This window comes from Coregonus clupeaformis, chromosome 27 (assembly GCF_020615455.1).
Source record: "Coregonus clupeaformis isolate EN_2021a chromosome 27, ASM2061545v1, whole genome shotgun sequence".
Lineage (NCBI taxonomy): Eukaryota > Metazoa > Chordata > Actinopteri > Salmoniformes > Salmonidae > Coregonus > Coregonus clupeaformis.
Window position 1 is genome coordinate 38,613,201 of NC_059218.1, and position 22,064 is coordinate 38,635,264.

The 22,064-nt window shown below is 41.5% G+C and overlaps 2 protein-coding genes across 3 annotated transcripts; both read left to right on the forward strand.

Annotated features, from left to right (window-relative positions):
• Positions 1 to 3,348: 3,348 nt before the first annotated feature.
• Positions 3,349 to 5,593, forward strand: LOC121541949 (putative nuclease HARBI1). The gene is made up of 4 exons (XM_041851356.1): positions 3,349 to 3,831; positions 3,930 to 4,045; positions 4,163 to 4,274; positions 4,366 to 5,593. Exons 1-4 carry the CDS (start codon positions 3,399 to 3,401, stop codon positions 4,755 to 4,757), a joined length of 1,053 nt encoding a protein of 350 aa, XP_041707290.1. The 5' UTR covers positions 3,349 to 3,398; the 3' UTR covers positions 4,758 to 5,593.
• Positions 5,594 to 12,703: 7,110 nt separating this feature from the next.
• On the forward strand, positions 12,704 to 17,939 carry LOC121541254 (M-phase inducer phosphatase 1-B). Of its 2 annotated transcripts, none has more exons than XM_041850236.2 (15): positions 12,704 to 12,789; positions 13,060 to 13,176; positions 13,387 to 13,472; positions 13,802 to 13,844; positions 14,217 to 14,250; positions 14,346 to 14,411; positions 14,782 to 14,952; positions 15,208 to 15,291; positions 15,393 to 15,599; positions 15,692 to 15,784; positions 15,877 to 15,939; positions 16,046 to 16,144; positions 16,260 to 16,393; positions 16,571 to 16,682; positions 16,786 to 17,939. In XM_041850236.2, exons 1-15 carry the CDS (start codon positions 12,713 to 12,715, stop codon positions 16,930 to 16,932), a joined length of 1,533 nt encoding a protein of 510 aa, XP_041706170.1. In that variant the 5' UTR covers positions 12,704 to 12,712; the 3' UTR covers positions 16,933 to 17,939. The 2 variants fall into 2 exon arrangements, with proteins under 2 accessions (XP_041706170.1, XP_041706171.1); XM_041850237.2 differs by having other exon boundaries at positions 15,393 to 15,593; positions 16,786 to 17,938.
• The last annotated feature ends 4,125 nt before the right edge of the window (positions 17,940 to 22,064 follow it).

Sequence of the window (22,064 nt, forward strand, 5' to 3'; positions counted from 1 at the left end):
TCTGTGAATGTTTTTGTTTTTTTAGCAGGCCCTGAATCAATAGTACTGTACTACAATTATGTTCAAACATAAGTTGTTTTATGTCACTTTCTCTCAAACAGTTTTGTGTACTATGTAGTGGTTGCAAACAACTCAACTCAAGGTTGCCCCCCCCCCCTTCCCTCCTTATTAGTTAGATGTCTTTTGGATGGTTAGACATTTGCACGGTCATTCTGACAGTTAATTCTAGGAAACGGGAAGACTTTCCTCACGGAACTGCATACCTCGGTCGACAGTCTTGACGCACTGCTGGGTTTCCCGTGGAGCAGCCATGGGGCAGTGGCCTTATTTGACACATGAACCTAATCCTCAACATCTGTTCTGCTCTGACAAATGCACTTTCACAACAAGGCCCAAATTATGACACACATGCAGTGCCTTCAGATAGTATTCACACCCCTTGACTTATTCCACATTTTGTTGGTGTTAAAGCCTGAATTCAGAATGGATCAAATATTTAATTTTTTATCACCCATCTACACACTATCCCATTATGACAAAGTGAAAACGTTTTTAGATTTTTTTGCAAATGTATTGAAAATGAAACACACATATCTCATTTACATAAGTATTCACACCCCTTTGCTATGACAATTGCATGGGCATCCAATTTCCTTTGATCATCCTTGGGACTTCACTACAACTTGATTGGAGTCCAATTCAATTGTTTGGACATGATTTAGAAAGAAACACAGCTGTCGGGCGGCAGGTAGCCTCAAGGTTAAAGCGTTGGGCATGTAACCAAAGGTTGTTGGTTCAAATACTGGAGCTGACAAGGTCAAAAATATGTACAATTGGGCACTGTGCCCTTGAGCAAGGCACTTAACCCTAATTGCTCCAGGGGCGCTGTACAATGGCAACCCTTGCTGTGACCCCACTCCCTGCAGGTGTCTCGGGGAGTTGGGAGGCGGCAAAAAAACAACACATTTTGATTACACACTTGGCTGTAACAGGACAAATATAAGCACCCCCCAAATTGTTATATAGAAAGTCACGCGGTTGTCAGAGTAGAAACTATACCATGAAATCCAAGGAACTCTACGTACATCTCCGAGATAGAATTGTGATGAGGCATATCTGTGGAATTTTTTTTTTCAAACTATTTCTAGAGTGTTGAAAGTTCCAAGAGCACAGTGGTCTCCATCATTGGGGAATGGGAAAAAAATATGGAACTACCCAGACTGCCTAGCGCAAGCAGTCCGACCAAACTGCGCAACCGGGCAAGAAGGACCTTGGTCAGGGAGGTGACCAAGAACCCAATGACCACTCTGACAGAACTACAGAGTTCCTTGGCTGAGATGGGAGAACCTGCCAGAAGGACAACTCTCTACAGCACTTCACTAATCTGGGCTTTATGGGAGAGTGGCCAGACGGAAGCCACTCCTGAGAAAAAGGCACATAACAGCACACCAGGAGTTTGCAAAAATGCACGTGAAAGATTCAGAGCATAAGGCAAAAGATGATGTGGTCTGATGAGACAAACATTTAAATATTTGGCCTGAATGCAAAGCACTATGTCTGGAGAAAACCAGGCACAACTCATCACCCATATAACACCATCCCTACTGTGAAGCATGGTGGTGGCAGCATCATGCTATGGGGATGCCTTTCAGCGGCAGGGACTGGGAGACTGGTAAGGATAGAGGGAACAATGAATGGAGCCACATACAGGCAAATCCTTGATGTGAACCTGCTTCAGAGTGCAAACACGATGTCACAGGAAGGCCAAAAATATCATCAAGGACATCAACCACCCGAGCCACTGCCTGTTCACCCCGCTATCATCCAGAAGGCGAGGTTAGTACAGGTGCATCAAAGCCGGGATCGAGAGACTGAAAAACAGATTATATCAAGGCCATCAGACTGTTAAACAGCCATCACTAGCACATTAGAGGCTGCTGCCTATAGACATAACCTAGAAATCACTGGCCACTTTAAGAAATGGGACACTAGCCACTTTAATAATGTTTACATATCTTGCATTACTCATCTCATATGTATATACTGTATTCTATACTATTCTACTGTATCTTAGTCCATGCCGCTCTGACATCGCTCGTCCATATATGTATATATTCTTAATTAATTCCTTACTTAGATTTGTGTGTATTGGGTATATGTTGTGAAATTGTTAGATATTACTTGTTAGATATTACTGCACTGTCGGAGCTAGAAGCACAAGCATTTGGCTACACCCGCAATAACATCTGCTAAACACGTGTATGTGACCAATAACATTTGATTTGATTTGATTTGAAACAACCTTAGATTGGGGCGAAGATTTACGTTCCAACAGGACAATGACCCCAAGCATACAGCCAAAGCAACGCTGGAATGGCTTCAGAACAAGAATGTGAAAGTCCTTGAGTGGCCCAGCCAAAGCCCAGACTTGAATCCCCCATTGAAAATCTGTGGAAAGACTTGAAGATTGCTGTTCACTGCCGCTCCCCATCTAATTTAGCAGAGCTTGAGAAAATCTGCAAGAAAGAATGGGAGAAAATCCCCAAATCCAGATGCGCAAAGCTGATACAGACATACCCAAGAGGACTCAACGCTGTAATCTCCACCAAAGGTGCTTCTACAAAGTGTTGATTTGGGGGTGTGAATAGTTATGTAAATGAGATATTTCTGTATTTCATTTTCAATAAATTTGAAAAAACATGTTTTTCACTTTGTCATTATGGGTATTGTGTGTAGATATGTGGGGAAAAACATTATTTAATCAATTTTTTATTCAGGCTGTAACACAACTAAATGTGGAATAAGTCAAGGGGTATGAATACTTTCTGAAGGCACTGTATGTGCTATCCACTAGTCATAATCGCAAGTACGCCATTTCCTTTCAATTACAGCTGAGAGCGAAAACCATTGATGATCATGCCAAAGCGGATTGATTGCATTGGTAACAGTCACCACAGCTTTCCTTGCTCATGCAAAGAGGGGAGGATTTAAACTTTTATGCAATCACTACCACTACATATTCAGAGACAAACAGCATTTCAATTACATGTAGGCTATTCATGTGATTTGTATTTAGAAATACTCAAAATACATTCCTCATAGGGACTGGGGGTAAAATAACATGTAGCTAGCTAATCTTCCACTATTTCTGGACTCAAGTGAGAGTATTTACACTGATTTTATTAATTTGTGATTTTTTATAGTTGATACAATTATTACAGTTAATTTAAAAAAGAAATTTAATTCACAATTCTATAATCGAATCCTAGGGCTTTTTAATTTGGGGGCTTTTAATTTGAAGATTCTAAGACTTTTATTTTGAAGATTTCATTCCGGATGTTCCGTCAGTACAGAAAACAAATGAACATTTCGTCAATCCCAGAATTTTGGTTCGAACAATGGCCTGCCCTTTTTTACGAGATCCAATAGACATCGGGGCACAAATTGTGAGAAAAACAATACGAACTAAGCGTTTGTTCAAAGACAGACAAAATCCTCTAAGTTTTTCCGAAGAATACATTAATGAGAGGTATCACTTCTCGTCTCATTGTATAGTTTACCTGGCGGATCTGTTGACACCGTCATTGAGAAACGATACACTCCGCAGCTATCCGCTTACAGTAATGCAAACACTGTGCATTGGTTTACATTTTTTCGCGTGTGGAGAATTTATGCATGCAGTCGGTGACGCTGAAAACTTGAGCAAATCTACAGTTTGTCGAGCCATACGGAGAGTATACCTCGCACTGGCGAGAATTCTCCCTGATTTCGTGAAGTTCCCTGGTCATTGCTCTCAACAAGAAGTTAAAGACAGCTTTTATAGAATAGCAGGTTATGTATTCTTTCATAGTAGGCCAATGATTTTGGTAGTACTAGTAAGTTAAACTGTAAAGTAGCTAAATAATTATCAACACCTGTGATTGTTGCAGGACTACCTAATGTAATTGGTGTGGTGGACTGCACTCACATACCCATCAAAGTGCCTTCAGGACCAGAGGCATCTGATTATACAAATCAGAGATCATTTCACAGCATAAATGTGCAGGTAATATTGGGGAAGCTGTAAATGCTTTCTTAACTGTGATAAATAAATTCTACATTAAAAAAAATATTCCTAGAGCAAATCTCATGTGAAAACTCACTGCATGTAAATCTTTTCCAGATGGTTTGTGATTCGCAATGTCTCATCACAAACATTGAGGCAAAGTGGCCTGGATCTGTGAATGACTTCCACATACTCCAAAAGAGTACGCTGTACCATCAGTTTCAGCAAGGTGACAACATTACACAAGCACAATGACAAATGTTACAATTTCCTACAAGTTCTATGATTTCAGCATCTCTCTTACCTCCCCTACTTCTCAGGTATTTTTGATGGGTGGCTTGTGGCTGACAATGAGTATCCCTGTCTTCCATTCATGATGACGCCATACCTGAATCCTAAACCAGGCGCAGAGAGCTGCTTCAACGAGGCACTGTACGAGACAAGAGCATGCATTAAGACAACGTTCACCACGTTAAGGGCCCGATTTGGTTGTTTGAAGGGTCTCTGGGTGTCGCCACAGAGCGCGTGTGACATAATAGTGGCATGCATGGTCCTTCATAACGTTGCCATCATTCGTAAGGAGGCCCCACCCTGTTTTAGTTGGATGCCCCGGAATAAGCCAGAGCCTGTTTACTGTGATCACCAAGATGGTACAGCAATCAGGGATAGCATCGCTGCTCAGCTCTTTGCGTCATGCAGCCAAGTGTTATGACAATTTCACATGATGACATTTTTACCCTAGAAAAAACAGGAGGGTAAGAGAGGACTTTCCCGTAAGTGACAACCACAGTGGCCTTTTCTCAATTGGATTTGCTCAACTCCTGGGTCCCATGTCCTCCGTCCTCTCTGGACTCCTTTTAAAAAAGGTAAAAAGCTAATCGAGGAGAGGAATGAAATGACTCGTCCAATCGTGCGTCATCAGGCAAATGACATTTACAGGGTGGAATCCCAAAATGTATGAAGTGATAAATGTAGCTAGTTGTGCAAGCTATTTTATAGATAAAAGGATAAGTAGCATATTGTTTTTAAATGTTTGCATGCTGTTCTGGTTCAAGAAAACGATAGCTAATTCAAAGGGGGTGTGGCAGATGTCAAAACTATTCTGTGAAGGACTCCAGTAGGATACACTTGTGCTTCCTCGCCAAAAGGAGGCTATCGAGGAGGGGAGGACCGTCTTCCGTTTGCCTACTAACACATGTACACACTCCTTGACCACTTATCAGTTTGTGGGTGACGGAGGAGAGAGGGCGGAGGACAGACTTTTGCCCAAATGAGAAAAGGCCACTGACGACATACAGACACTGTACCACTCCAGATATATGCCCTCCAGAGATCAGTAAATGGTATCGGAAGAAGGAATCTGACATTGTTTTTGGAAAAAGTAACATTTATTCAAAAAGTAAAACTGAAAGATTGCAATAACTGTACATAAGCATGATTAATTTCCGTTCATAGTTCATGACTGCGAAGAAAAGAGAAACGTAAACATGAGCGAAGGTTGACAGATTAAAATTTCATGAATAAATTGGAAATTGGTTAAATTAGAAACATGACAACTGGTTGTTGAAGTGATGTGGATGGTTTTAGGTTAATTTACATTCTGAACAGCTATCCAGTTAGCTTTCCCCAATCCTGGGCCTTATATCACTAAGTTTGACTTTGTTTATGCAAAAGCTCTTAGTTGATTGTTTATTTAACTGTCCTACAATTCTACCAACATGATGCTGCTTGGGTGATATGACATCTTGTAAACATTAAGTTGTGGAACTTACATTTAATTGTTTCTTAAGTAATTTAATCTCCAAGGACATCTTTTGCATTTTTAATCTCCTGTAGTCGATCTCCTGTTGCAAGTATTTCATATACAAGTCCTTCACTTTGACATTTGAGGGCTTTCTTGGTTTGTCCCCCTTAAAAACATTGAGATTTAACAAAATGTGTAATTTTTATTGCCATTACACCCATTCTTTTCTCAATACATTGTATTCATAATGTAGAAATATCAGACCTTATATGGCAAACACTTTTTTGGGGGGTGTAATCACCTTACCTCTCTGTCCCATGTTTTGGAAGTGGATGGGGTGGCCTCGTTTATGCCTGGACCCTATGGAGGCGTAATGTTTAGGCCATTATCTTTATCAATGAGGTCTGATAACTGATTAGGCCACTTCCAGAATACTTTTTCACTTTCTATAATAACAACTGTATACACATCAAATACATTAATTTAACAAATTCCACTTGAACATTTTCCAACCACACAAATCTCTTCTGAATAAACCATATTACACCTACCTCGTGTGTAGAGGAATCCGACGTGATTTCTTCTGCATTGTCAATGTATACGACTGGTACCTGAAACATACGAAGTAGTCAAATTAACTAAAGGTCTGTAGGCTGAGTAACAACTGCTTGAATGTTTTCTATTGCTTTTGACAGCTCACATTATTCAAAGACACTTCTGACCCAGATTCTGCTGCGATCTCCTCTGTCATGTGGTTTGCTAGCACTGCAAATGTATAATGCTCGTGTTAAAACCATGGTGAGGTCAATGCAAGATCTAATAAAAGACGCAGCGATGATCCAAATGGATTAGACTTGCCTCTCACAAAGTTTGAGCGGGAGAGTGTTGACTCGAGCTCTGTGGAAGAGGTTTCCTCTGTGATACTGTCTATAGAGGAACAGAACTTCTGGGTTTCAGCCATCAGGTCCTCTGCAGCAGAAAAGACAGGTTGCAGTGGGCCTTCCTTGATCTTCTGCCTATCTGCTTTTTTGGCTGGAATCAGAGATTACATTGTAAATTAGTATCTTGACAAAACGTCACAGTGGAGTCTATGGGGCAGTGCACAGACTGTGCAGCTCACCTGTTTGTACCATGTTCTTGTATTTCACCTTGACCTGCAGCCAACTTCGTTTTACTCCAGATGGATTAACCCTGTCAGGTAGGTGAAATAGTATCATCTGAATCAATGAGTACACACAACAAACAGTCTATCCAAAATCAGTGAATTGTTTATTTTTTTCATGATGTGTATGTGCAACTTTCATCTCCACTGTTTGACTTGAAATTGCAATATTGTCGCAAGCATTAGGTTAATATCTTGCAATTTCAATGGATAACCACAGATTAGATGGATGAGGGAAAGCAAGTAACGTTAACCTTAACAGTTAACGTTATCTTTAGAAGGTTAACTAGCTAACGTTAGCTATACTAGCTGTTCGAAGATGCTGGTCAGACAGCTAGTTAGCAATATTTGCTATCAGACAGGAATTACAAAGCCATTCATGGTTCCTTGTCAGGCTGTACTGTAACTAGCTAGGTACTGAACGTTGCTAGAGTAACAAGCTAGAAGTACCTAGTTAGTCAGCCCACTTCTTTACCCAGAGAGCTATCAACCAATTCATCACTAGCTAACTTAGTTAGCTAGCTCCACTCACTGGGTAGACTGTATTTCAATGATATGGCAGCTACTTACGCGTTGACTGAATCGGCAATTTTCTGCCATGCTGCCTGTCTCGCTTTACCAGCAGCAGTTGTATTATTTTTGTGATTGAAAATATGTTTTAGGTCCTCAAACCGTTGAAGTATAACTTGCTGCTCTGCAGCAGTGAAAAAGGCTGCTCTATCTCCTTTTTCCATTTTTTTATCACGTGGTGTGGTCGTTGTCATGGATACTTACACATCCTCCTGGCTCAGGCTATTTATTTATCTTTATTTCTTTTTATTATTTGAATATGATGCCCTACCTACACAGATTCGGAAAATGAGAGAAAACTAGATGCATATGATATTGAGAAATTAGATAAGAAGAATTGGTTTCCCTGAGATAGTAGTGACATTATACCCTCTAAGAGGTATTGACCTTTATGGCACACAGGCACAAGTGCAAGCCCTGGCCTGTACAGGGTCAGTCTCTGAAATTTCAAACCTGTAACATTGTTAATGTGGGAGACTAGCTTAGAGGTTAGAGTGTTGGGCCAGTAACCAAAAGGTCGCTGGTTCAAAACTTGAGCTGACAAGGTGAAAAATCTGTCGATGTGCCCTTGAACAATGCATTTAACCCTAATTTGCTCCAGGGGCGCTGTACCACTAAGGCTGACCGTGTAAAACAACACATTTCACTGCACCTATCCAGTGTATGTGAAAACAAAATACATATTTAGTACAGGGTCCCTGGTTTATGGCCCAGGCAGCATATCAGGTGTGTAGTACTGGGCTGGATCAAAAGCCTGCACACAACTTGTTTCAAGCAGACCACCATAGTCCCTGTGCACAAGAACGCCAAGGTAACCTGCTTAAATGACTATAGCCCTGTAGCACTCACATCTATAGCCATGAAATGCTTTGAAAGGCTGGTCATGGTCACGCCCTAACAGATCCACAGATGATGCAAACTCTATTGCACCCCACACTGCCCTCACCCATCTAGACAAAATACCTATGTAAGAATGCTGTTCATTGACTACAGCTCAGGAATTCAACACCATAGTCCCCTCCAAACTCAGGACCCTGGGACTGAACACCTCCTTCTGCAACTGGATCCTAGACTTCCTGGCGGGCCACCCCCAGGCAGTGAGGGTGGGCAACAACACATCCGCCACGCTGACCATCAACACAGGGCCTCTCAGGTGTGTGTGCTTAGTCCCCTACTGCACTCACTGTTCACCCACGACTGTATGGCCACATGACTCCAACACAGGGCCGGCGCCAGAACGAATCAGTTGGACTGGCCTTTGATTTCCATAGGCAGGCACGTTTTTTCACGGGACCTCCTATGTGTACACGCGCTTGCTTGCGGGTTCACCATTTTTTTTTTTTATGCGTGTAATAGTAAAGACCATAGGCAGTTCCTGAGTTTCAAGTTTGTGGAAGCTTACAATTTATCCTACCATTTCTACCAATCTGTGTGCAAGTTATGATTATTTTTATATGCACATTTTCGTGGAACAGTTTCATTTCAATAATAACGATTTTGTTTCTCAAAATCATTGTCACGTGGTTAATCATAAAAATCTGAAGTAAAATGATAAAAATCGAAAAAAGTTCAAATTCAACTAAGGCGAGAGCACCAGCCATTGATACACTGTGATCCATTGGCGGCTAAAGAAATGAGAGCATAGAACTCAGAGATAGCCTATGGCCAATGCAGCAGTAGGGCTATAACTTCTATGGACAACTAAGTAAAATACATAGGCCTAAAGCCAACAAATAAAAACAGTCGAAAATATCCTGATGAAAATACCGGTTCTTTCAATCACGTTCATCTCTCTACTCTGCCTGTCTACCTCCCTTTCTATTTGTCTTGACTTGAGCTATTGCTAGTATAGTGCAACATTGTAGCAAATATGGAAGCTGTCGCTAGCGAACTTGACATTTTTATCAACTAGCCCCTCCATACTCAACCGCAGGTCCCCAAAAAATAAATATATATATACAGTACCAGTCAAAAGTTTGGACACACCTACTCATTCAAGCGTTTTTCTTTATTTGTACTATTTTCGACATTGTAGAATAATAGTGAAGACATACATCAAAACTATGAACTAACACATCATGTAGTAACCCAAAAAGTGTTGAACAAATCAAAATATATTTTATATTTGAGATTCTTCAAATAGCCACCCTTTGCCTTGATGACAGTGTTGCACACTCTTGGCATTCTCTCAACAAGCTTCATGAGGTAGTCACCTGGAATGCATTTAAATTAACAGGTGTGCATTTCAATTAACAGAGAGGGGGTATACAGAAGATAGCCCTATTTGGTAAAAGACCAAGTCCATATTATGACAAGAACAACTCAAATAAGCAAAGAGAAACGACAGTCCATCATTACTTTAAGACATGAAGGTCAGTCAATACGGAAAATGTCAAGAACTTTGAATGTTTCTTCAAGTGCAGTTGCAAAAACCATCAAGCGCTATGATGAAACTGGCTCTCAAGGGGACTGCCACAGGAATGGAAGACCCAGAGTTTAACACTTTTTTGGTTACTACATGATTCCATATGTGTTATTACATAGTTTTGATGTCTTCACTATTATTCTACAATGTAGAAAACTTTTGACTGGTAGTGTATGTCACCAATATGCCTAGTAAATGTACCATTTATCCCCCCTCATTTACATTAATTTATGTTAATTTACCGTTCTCATTCTCAGACTGGAAACTTTACTTGCGGATTTCACAACCTGCTACACTTGTGAGAAACAAGTTTTGGTTTATTTCATAACCATTACCAGTGTTGTCAATTTTTCAAGAGATATAGAAAGGAAGGCAGACAGGCGGAGTAGAGTAATGAATGTGATTGATAGAACCAGCATTTTCATCAGGATATTTTCAACTGTTTTTATTTGTCGGCTTTAGGCCTATGTATTTTACTTAGTCGAAGATGGATCAGTGTATCGATGTGTCCATATGGCAGAGGCTGGTGCTCTTGCCTTAGTTGAATTGTAACTTTTAGATTTTTATAGCTACCTCGTACCCCTGCACAGCGACTCGGTACTGGTACTCCCTGTATATAGCCATGTTATTTTTTTACTCGTCATTGTTATTCGTTATTCACTGTGTATTTATTCCTTGTGTCACTATTTCTATATATGTTTTAATCTTGAACTCTGCATTGTTGAAAAAGGACCCGTAAGTCGACATTTCACTGTTAGTCTACACCTGTTGTTTACAAAGCATTTGACAAATACAATTTCATTTCATTTGAGGACCAGGCTGTAGAAAAAAATAAAAATATGTATGCACTCACTAACTGTAAGTCGCTCTGGATAAGAGCGTCTGCTAAATGACGTAAATGTAAATGTAGGCCTACATGAACCTTTCTTTCCTGCTAGAGTCTAGAGCAGTGATGGGCGACTTTTGAATCGGATCAAAACTTGTGTGGACAAGTCCGGGTCTTAACTTACTGTCGCGAGGTAGAATAGTAGAATACATAAGGTGCAATTTCGAAATTTGATTGTGCATCAACAGTTTTTATCTTATGTCAGTCACTGATAGTCACTCAATTGGCCCATGTCAGCTAACATTTTTTAGATTGGTAAATTAGTCTAGCGGCCAGCTATCTAAATTTGTAGTAATCAAGGTAGAATTAGAGCCTGGGGGACCCCCATTGATTTTGTTAGTCAGTTTCACTCAGATATCATATAAAAAATTGCAAACATTTCTCTCTACACTATGGCAAAATGTGTAGAATTGCAGGAAATTAGCTGTAAAACTGCTAATTTTCCTCTACGCCCCAATGAGTAGAATTGCACGGAATAAACTCTTAACACTTAAATGTGAATTAAATTAGTTATAAATAGTCAATCTTCTCTCCGCCCCATGGCAAAATGTGTAGAATTGCAGCACACTACACAGTAGCAACATTTTCTCTGGCAAAATTTTCAATGGCAAAATGTGTAGGATTTCTTTGTGGCTCCCACCCTCATCAAAGTTACCCATCCTTGATCTAGAGACTTCTACCCACAGAATTACACTGAACAAAAATATAAACGCAACATGCAACAATTTCAAAGATTTTACTGAGTTACAGTTCATATAAGGTAATCGATAAAATGCAACCGGGATTCATCCATGAAGAGCACACTTCTCCAGCATGCCAGTGGCCATCGAAGGTGAGCATTTGCCCACTGAAGTCGGTTACGACACCGAACTGCAGTCAGGTGAAGACCCTGGGGAGGACGAGGAGCACGCAGATGAGCTTACCTGAGACGGTTTCTGACAGTTTGTGCAGAAATTATTTGGTTGTGCAAACCCACAGTTTCATCAGCTGCCGTCTCAGATGATTAAGTGAAGAAGTCGGATGTGGATGTCCTGGGCTGGCATGGTTACACGTGGTCTGCGGTTGTGAGGCCGGTTGGACATACTGCCAAATTCTATAAAACAACGTTGGAGGCTGCTTATGGTAGTTAATGAACATTCAAATCTCTGGTAACAGCTCTGGTGTACATTCCTGCAGTCAACATGCAAATTGCACGCTCCCTCAAAACTTGAGACATCTGTGGCATTGTGTTTTGGGACAAAACTGCACATTTTAGAGTGGCCTTTTATTGTCCCCAGCACAAGCTGCACCTGTGTAATGATCATGCTGTTTAATCACCTTGCTCACTAGCAGGGATGTAAACTAATTTGTGCACAAAATGTAAGAAAAATAAGCTTTTTCTGTTGTGCATATGGAACATTTCTGAGATATTTTATTTCAGCTCATGAAACATGGGACCAAACACTTTACATGTTGCATTTATATTTTTGTTCAGTATAGAATGAGATTCTATTGCTACTTTTGTAATTGTGGTCCTCTGTAGCTCAATTGGTAGAGCATGGCGCTTGTAACGCCAGGGTAGTGGGTTCGATCCCCGGGACCACCCATACGTAAAAATGTATGCGCACATGACTGTAAGTTGCTTTGGATAAAAGCGTCTGCTAAATGGCATATTATTATTATATTATTTTGTGACAGTCTCTAACAAACACAAGACTGCAATTTTTAAAGATTGGACAGCACTGCCTTAAATGGCCTATGTATATTCTTACCATTAGCTCATAACATTACATTGTAAAGCTTTTTGGTTGACACATTTTTGATTTGATGATGATGAGTGATTTTCACTGACAAATCGATGAGTAGGCATATTGCGCAACACGGAAGTGACGTTAGATGTCATGCCATTGGTTGTTTCTTTGGCGACACATTTAAAATCCATTTGTCTACTCTCTTTAGCTACGGATATTGTTGAATCGTAAGTTATTTAGCTAAATATATTATATTATTTATAGTTTGTGGCTAGATAACATAACTAACGTCTTATGTAATCATTATGTGTCATGATGAGTAAACTATAGTAGCTCGCTAATAATCTCTAGCTAGCAAGTTAGCTGCTAGCTAAATAGCTAGACAACAACATAAATAAGTTACAGTATCTATCTATCTAGGTTTAACTGATGTAGGTCTTCTCCTGCTATCATGAAAATATTTTGTTAAAAAACATCATGTGTTTCCCCCCACTTAGCCTACCGATGGATGGTTACAGTTTATCTATGCCTGGCCCCCACTCACCGGACTACCATGCCTCCCCAATGTCAGAACTCGCCAACTGCTTTACGGGACTCAGCGCCTTTCACACAGGGTAAAAGCTATTATCCTCGAACTACATTAGTTGGCTAGCTGATTTTATGTGTGGGTGGCTATCTGACTCCACATCGAGGGAATGGCTACCGGCCATAAGATGAAGCTAGGATTGAGAGTTCAAAATGGCTTGCAGAATTAAACCGCACCCATGGTCTTTATACTACTATATTTACCCATTTTTATCTCATGCATCACCTGCATTACTCAGTGACACTCCTCGGAGATGTCTGGACCTGTCCAACCTCAGCACTGGGAGTGTAGACAATGCTGCTGCACAGGGAACACCACACAAAGGTGAGCAATGCTTTTTACATACTGTAGGCATATTCATTCACAACAACAAAAAATGCAACCCAGGGGGAACCCCAGCAGAAAAAGCGGAGGCGACAATGGCAAGGCAAAACTCCCAAGGTAGGAACCTTGGGAGGAACCAGGCTCCTCTTGGCTGGGTAGAAGTTCAGAGTATGACTATTTATCTATGCTGGTGTGCAATGCATATTCTCTCCACAAACGTAGGTAGGTACTGTAGCAGAGGCTTTGCACTTTCACTTTCAGCAACTTTTTGCACCATTTTAATATTTCAGTTGACACTGCTCTTAAACATTATTCCTGCTGGTTTGCAGACAAGCCTACTTCTCCAGTGGCCTTGGAATCTCCTGCACCAAGGTACCAGACTTATTCTTCTGACCTTCAAGAACACCGTGTTTAGAATAATATAATAATAATAATAATATATGCCATTTAGCAGACACTTTTATCCAAAGTGACTTACGGTCATGTATACATACATTTTACGTATGGATGGCCCCGGGGGTCGAACCCACAATCCTGGCATTGCAAGCCCCATGCTCGAAACATTCTGGAATCTGGAAACACAAATATGATGATGTTATCATTTGTGGAGGGATGAGTACCTGCTCCCCATGGGCCCTGTGGACTGTAAGTCGCTTTGGATAAAAGTGTCTACTAAATGGCATATTATATTATACTGTGTTGCTACCTGCATCATCCAAAGTAATGTTCCCCTTTTTGTTCCAGGAACAATCGCATGAAAAAGTTGCAGTCCTTCCCGGTAAAGAACAGTCTATGGATTTACTCTCAGTATAAATGGGTTTTGTATGATTAGTGTGAGTTTTTAATTAACACACTCTGTCTTCTGTCTCTTAGCCCAGGTTGCTGTGTAGCAGTCCGAAGCTTCACCCCAGTGAACGTCCATTCAGTAACAAGGAGAATGTGAGCGGACGTATTTTCACATTCAGGGTTATGCATGATTAACTTATTCACATGCAAATGCAGTCTAGTTTCTTCTACTACAATACCCTATTTCAATTGTGTCATCAGAGATTGCACCTCTCAAGGGCATAACCACACAAGACCTATGAAATCATCGTGTTTAGGAAGAGCTCAGTGCCCTTTGTGGCTTATTCAATTATGGCCACTAGATGACAGTATGGGATTTGCTCAATCTAGAGAGAATACCTCTTGTAGCATTGTAACAGAGGATTGCATGTGGATGTGTTTTTAAGGAGTTACTCAACGCATTCTCTCTGTATCTCACCTGAATTACAATTACTGCACTGCTGTGGTTTCCCCCTATGTTCAGGTGGCCCCAGGGCAGAGAGTGCAGGGCAAGCCAGAGTGTTTGTTGCCTGCTCCAGATGGTGAGCCCTGTGCCTTGGGGAGCCCCATCTTCCCTGTACATCCCTCCCTAACCCGGCACTCCCCAGGGGATGCAGATGGATTCATGGAAATCCTGGAGCAGGAAGCTGATGAGGTGATTTGGATCTCATAGACTGACGTTTTTACCTCTTGTCCCATTCTGTTAATCTATTTCACTGAATGGTTCATGCAGCGAGGTCTGCACCAGTGTGACTCCTGCTCCTGTATTCAATGCACAGTTCAATCTCAGTTGCTACATCTTTAATGCTTCCTACTACTTCTGTTTTTTCTGTCTTCCAACATGACTCCCTTCTTTATTTTGAATATCTCCACTGCCCTGACCTTTCCTCATGTCCATTCTCTCCCCCAGGGTTCTATTGCTGTCGCCATGTCATGTAGCATGGCACAATTGCTGTCTGAACCCCTCATGAACCAGGAAGTGGATCTCTCCTCTGTAAGTATCCTCTTCTCCCATCATCACTTACATCCACAGACTTGCAATTGGTTTGAACTTTACTGCGCTGCGAGGAGTAACAGGACATGTACCTTCACTAGGTTTCAGTGTGTCGCCAGGGGGGACGACGTCTCTTCCGATCCCCTTCCATGCCAGAGCGGTTGGCACGTCCGCTGAAACGCACCTCCACCTCCCCCTCCCCAGCCAACCCCCGGCCACTCAAACGACACTGCACCTTCTCCGCCGTCTCTGAGGAGGTGGGAGAGGGAGACCAAGGGGCTGGAGTCAACAATGAAAGGAGGGTAAGGGTGGGTCAGGAGTGCTACACTGTATATTGGTAGAAGGTAGTGGTAGGGAGGAGGGTTGTTTCTCTACTGACTAGTATTCCTCTCACAAGCAGCACCTGCATAAGAGGACCCACTCTCTGTGTGACGTGGAGCAGCAGCTGGGTGGGGATGGGATCAATGCAGAACTCATTGGAGACTTCAGCAAGGTAGTATATTGAGACTACAACTAGTTATCCACACTAAAAACATTTTCACAATCACATGGTCCTGTGAATTAAAATGACTGTTGCATTTTTAGGTGCATGCCCTACCCACTGTGACAGGGAGACATCAAGGCTTGAAGTACATCACGGTTCACACAGTAAGTGCAATGAGATATGGTGCGTCAAACGGTGCATGTTACATTTGCAGGAAGAGCAATTATATCAACAACAACAACAACAAACTGAATTCTCTCATTGTCCCAGATGAGTGCTCTTCTGGAAGGGAAGTTCAGCTGCTTGGTTGAGTCTTTTGTCGTGGTGGACTGCCGCTACCCATATGAGTATCAGGGAGGACACATTAAGGTGAGAGATTAACAGAATAGAGTCCCTGGACAGTGCTGACATTTTTTCTATTCAATGTGGAGTGTGTACTGAGTGTGTTCTTCTGAGGTAGTGTTATCCCTGTCTTCACCTGCAGGGGGCGCTGAGCCTGCCCAACACAGACAAGGCTGTGGATCACCTGCTGTCCCAGAGGCTAAAAGCCCACTCTCCTGATAAGAGGCTTGTGCTAGTGCTGCACTGTGAATTCTCCTCTGAAAGAGCACCCAGAACGTGAGACATGCAGACCTTTCAGTCACTTCCTCCTGTGTGTGTGTGTGTGTGTGTGTGTGTGTAAAATCTGCAGGTTGCTTATTATCTGCTTTTGACTCCTGACCAGAAATTAGGTTTCCCTGCATGTATTCCATTTGAGATTAAGTCCCTCATGAGAGTGTCTGTCTCACTCTGTAGGTGTCACCTCCTGCGCAGTGTGGACCGCAGTATGAACGAGTACCCAGCCCTGCACTACCCTGAGCTCTACATCCTGAAGGGTGGCTACAGAGACTTCTATCACTCTCACCAGGTATGGACCTGACAATACTCAAATAGACTGTGGTCTTTGGGCTAGGCTGTAGTCAGTTTATTTCTCACTCCCCTGGTCTCCTCTGTCTGTGTGTGTCTGTCAGGAGCACTGTGAGCCCCAGTCCTACTGCCCCATGCACCACGAGGACCACAGAGAGGAGCTTCTGCGGTGCCGCACACACAGCAGAGCCTCGGCCGAGGAGCGCCGCAGACGCCACCACATCCAAACTCTCGTCAAACTCAAACTCTGAGGCAGTCGTTGGGGGGAGGAGGCCAGGAGAAGAACAGCCACTCAGACGTACAGCTGAGTCCAAACAGTGACCTAGAGATTGTCTGTTTAATTATCTTAGTCACAAGAACCTACTGTACTATGTGATAACAAATTGACCTTTTTGTTGTGTTTGATACCTTTCCAAATATAATATTTTTCATATGCTGCCATGGAAACTATGCATAATGGTGATGTTCACTGCTGCCTAGTTTTGTCTATTTTGTTTGGATGGCCATGAATAATAACAACACTGTCCACTCATATTCATAAATGCCTGCCAGTTGAACAGGATGTGTAATCCACTAATGTCACTGTAGTATCTTTTAATTACAGTAGAGTCCACAGGTTAATGGCTTTAATTTTTCAGCTTTTGAAATTGCTTTAATGTCATTTCCACATTGTAGAGCAGAAAAGGGTGGCATTATTTCCAGTGTAAATCATGGATGTATATTTGTATTATTATTGGGAATGGGAATCATGACTTTATTTTAACTGTTATGAATAACACTGTTTTTTTTTTTTACCAGAGTGAATGGCCTTGGAGTTTAGGTTGAATATTTGTTAAATAACTCAGTTTTAATGTTTTGATTTGTCAGGTAGTTGCAAATGAATTGCTGCATTAACGATGAGATGTATAATTAAAAAACACAACAAAATGTAACTATTTGAATGGGTATCATATGAAATGGTCCCTTGACAGTAGAAATCAAAACATAATGAAGGAGAAAAATCTTGAGTGGTATTTTTGAAGAGGCTTTGTTGTGTGAATATGCTTAGTCCTGATCCCTCCCTGCCAGTGCTGCAGGTGTGTCTAGTTTGCAGCTGTGATTCCTCCTCCAACACAGCTGGGTTAACTCTATGCCCCTCTGTTAAAAAAGTCCCTCCCCCTCTTCTCTGCACAGCAGCTGTAATGCGGAACTGTGGGATTTCACAGGCCCCAGAAAGTGGGATCCGGCTATGCTGAAAGGGGATAGGGTGGGAATGGCTGTGGTTCAGACTTCAGACCTGTCCCAGGAGGAATGAAGTGGTGCTGGCTGTTGCAGTTGATGACCTTTTGGCAGTCAGAGCTTTATGTGGGTTTTTAATGCCACCTATGGGGCTGCCTACATACTCAGATCCCTGATTGCAGCCAAAAGTCACTGGCAACAACAACTCCGAGTCCCAGGCTAGGCAGTGAGAGGACAGGCCATTTTGAGTGGGGAGATGAGGATATTGGTGGAAAGGATTGTGAATGAAGAAATCACGTTATCAACCTTTATGTCCAAGTGGGGGTCTCAAGATGCAGCTTTCGAAAGCCACCTGCTCAAAAAAATCATCCTGTAGGCTACCATGACTGTCTGTCTAATAGTGCTTTCTGGCATAGTGGAATGTTTGGAATATACAGGCTGAGTTCCACTGAGCCAATGGATTTTGAGAGTTGCTTAATCCCTGCTCCACAGGCCCTGTAGTCCAGAATAGAGCAGTAGGGAAAGTGAAATGATCCATTCCATCTTATTTAAGTGGCGTTATTGGTGTGGCGGTGATGGAGAGATTAGTTATTGTCCATCAGCACAATATGCAGGAATCCCAGGTGAAAAGCTCAACTGCTAACAGTGAGAGGAAATCCAACCTCATAGCTGACTACAATTTGCTAGTTTTTGGAGTCCAGTTATTAGCTGCAGGGTCAAATTAAATTTCAGTAGAGAAGGCCATTGTGTGTAATAATTGTAACCGCCCCATATGTAAGATTTTACTATGGCCTCTGCCTAGAGGTTCAAGCCCTGCTCTCGCTGTTACCCCTCAGTCACTACTTGATTGGTGGCAGGGGTGTGATAATCCTGTATGGTCGTTCCACCTCAAAAAGCACAAGAGGATTTCGACACACACCATCTCAGATTGTTCTGAAATTGTTTCTGTTAGAAATCGATAAGATTATCATTCCTGCAACATTATTTTGTTGAAATATAATTTGATCTCTGATAAATTAAGCTAATTGATTGTGCCCAAATTGGCAATTTTAATTTATAGGATTCATATAATATTCAATGAATATAGTACCTAATATCTGATTTGGACCAGACTTTTTTTCTAACAATGAGTTAGACAATCCAGAGGAATCCAAATAAATTGTCAAAATGCTTTGGGTTTGTTTACCTGGTCACTGTTTCAAATGCAAACTGTTTAGCATTTGTCACAAATACAATGGTACCTATATTAGCATTTTCACGCTTCATGTCCATATCATCTTAAAGTATCTAAAAATGTATTGTGTAACTCAATGACGTTACTTATAGATGATTTGGATATGAAGTGCTGAAAATCCTAAAATGGGTACAATTGTCTTTCATTGGATTTGTGCTGCATTTGTAGCATTTGAAACAGTGGCCAGGTAAACAAACCCAAAGCATGGGTTGCTGTCATATCTGGTCCATATCTGGTTGATTAAAAAATAATTAACTTATAGCAGGAACAGCAACATATAGTGGTCAAAACCTGGTAATATCAGGACGTAAGATGGGACATAAACCCAACAACTTCAATGACTAATTTCTCTGAACAGGGGTAATACTGCTAATACATTACATTGGATGAAGAAACAATACTCTGAGCAGCAGCTCCATACTACTTGTCAAACATAGAGAACTGATACTACAGTGAGGGAAAAAAGTATTTGATCCCCTGCTGATTTTGTAAGTTTGCCCACTGACAAAGAAATGATCAGTCTATAATTTTAATGGTAGGTTTATTTGAACAGTGAGAGACAGAATAACAACAAAAAAAATCCAGAAAATCGCATGTCAAAAATGTTGTAAATTGATTTGCATTTTAATTAGGGAAATAAGTATTTGACCCCCTCTCAATCAGAAAGATTTCTGGCTCCCAGGTGTCTTTTATACAGGTAACGAACTGAGATTAGGAGCACACTCTTAAAGGGAGTGCTCCTAATCTCAGTTTGTTACCTGTATAAAAGACACCTGTCCACAAAAGCAATCAATCAATCAGATTCCAAACTCTTCACCATGGCCAAGACCAAAGAGCTCTCCAAGGATGTCAGGGACAAGATTGTAGACCTACACAATGAATGGGCTACAAGACCATCGCCAAGCAGCTTGGTGAGAAGGTGACAACAGTTGGTGCGATTATTCGCAAATGGAAGAAACACAAAAGAACTGTCAATCTCCCTCGGCCTGGGGCTCCATGCAAGATCTCACCTCATGGAGTTGCAATGATCATGAGAACGGTGAGGAATCAGCCCAGAACTACACGGGAGGATCTTGTCAATGATCTCAAGGCAGCTGGGACCATAGTCACCAAGAAAACAATAGGTAACACACTACGCCGTGAAGGACTGAAATCCTGCAGCGCCCGTAAGGTCCCCCTGCTCAAGAAAGCACATATACAGGGCCATCTGAAGTTTGCCAATGAACATCTGAATGATTCAGAGGAGAACTGGGTTAAAGTGTTGTGGTCAGATGAGACCAAAATCAAGCTCTTTGGCATCAACTCAACTCGCCATGTTTGGAGGAGGAGGAATGCTGCCTATGACCCCAAGAACACCATCCCCACCGTCAAACATGGAGGTGGAAACATTATGCTTTGGGGGTGTTTTTCTGCTAAGGGGACAGGACAACTTCACCGCATTAAAGCGACGATGGACGGGGCCATGTACCATCAAATCTTGGGTGAGAACCTCCTTCCCTCAGCCAGGGCATTGAAAATGGGTCGTGGATGGGTATTCCAGCATGACAATGACCCAAAACACACGGCCAAGGCAACAAAGGAGTGGCTCAAGAAGAAGCACATTAAGGTCCTGGAGTGGCCTAGCCAGTCTCCAGACCTTAATCCCATAGAAAATCTGTGGAGGGAGCCGAAGGTTCGAGATGCCAAGAGAAGTGGAGAAGATCTGGAGAAGATCTGCAAAGAGGAGTGGAACAAAATCCCTCCTGAGATGTGTGCAAACCTGGTGGCCAACTACAAGAAACGTCTGACCTCTGTGATTGCCAACAAGGGTTTTGCCACCAAGTACTAAGTAATGTTTTGCAGAGGGGTCAAATACTTATTTCCCTCATTAAAATGCAAATCAATTTACAACATTTTTTACATTAGTTTTTCTGGATTTTTTTGTTGTTATTCTGTCTCTCACTGTTCAAATAAACCTACCATTAAAATTATAGGCTGATCATTTCTTTGTCAGTGGGCAAACGTACAAAATCAGCAGGGGATCAAATACTTTTTTCCCTCACTGTATATACTCGTTGTTTGGGTGGGATTGGTGTGGGGGGTCGTGGATTGCTTTTGACCATTTCTTTGGATTCCTCATGTCTAACTCATTGTTTAAAAAATGTTTAGTCCAAATTGGATGTTAGGGACTATCATTATTGAATATTATATGAATCCTATAAATTAAAATGGCCAATTTGGGTGCAATCAATTAACTTACTTTCTCAGATCAAATTATATTTCAACAAAATAATTTTTCCGGAATGCTTATCTGTTTCTAACTACAGCAACGATTTCAGAACAATCTGAGATGGTGGGTGTCATGGCTTACTGAAATGACATGGAACGACCCTGTGTAGTCTCTCAGTCTGGAAGTATTTGAATTGTGTGAGAATCATGTTCTTCAGTCAGTTAGTGTGTGTGTGTGTGTGCGAGGTGTACATTTGAGGTGTAGTAAACATATATTTTTCCGGCAATTAGTTTTCCAGGCACTGGTTTGCGATTTGTCATATTTAAATTTTACTTTTTTTAAACATACTGTACACAATATGCATGCATGACTGAGGCCTGTGATCGGATGAAAAAATAAAATAATTCCAGCTAATCATGCTGAAGCACATATGTAGCCTACTCCATCCTCTCTGAAGTATGCAGGTACATCTGTTTTCCTCTAGTGTAATTACAGTTATAACTAAATGTGTAGCATTATTGTAAGTAAACACACACAGAGGCCTGCAGCATCATTGTGCATCACGTTGCAACCTGGTCTCAGAGCATTTTGTATTATTCTGTACGTAAATTGAGGGGTTCCATTTAGTATGATATGTTTAGGATGGTATCTATTCATTTGTGGGTGTCCATCACCTATTTCGTATGATATGTTACGAATTACAAGTTGTATTATATGTTACG

Bases quoted from the DNA above. Each gene is read 5' to 3' on its own strand.
- LOC121541949 (XM_041851356.1), top strand. From the start codon at position 3,399: ATGGCCTGCCCTTTTTTACGAGATCCAATAGACATCGGGGCACAAATT. The intron at 3,832-3,929 runs GTTATGTATTCT...TGATTGTTGCAG, and splicing joins CAGCTTTTATAGAATAGCAG to GACTACCTAATGTAATTGGT. The intron at 4,046-4,162 runs GTAATATTGGGG...AATCTTTTCCAG, and splicing joins TTCACAGCATAAATGTGCAG to ATGGTTTGTGATTCGCAATG.
- LOC121541254 (XM_041850236.2), top strand. From the start codon at position 12,713: ATGCCATTGGTTGTTTCTTTGGCGACACATTTAAAATCCATTTGTCTA. The intron at 13,845-14,216 runs GTACCAGACTTA...TTTTTGTTCCAG, and splicing joins TTGGAATCTCCTGCACCAAG to GAACAATCGCATGAAAAAGT. The intron at 15,940-16,045 runs GTAAGTGCAATG...TCATTGTCCCAG, and splicing joins AGTACATCACGGTTCACACA to ATGAGTGCTCTTCTGGAAGG.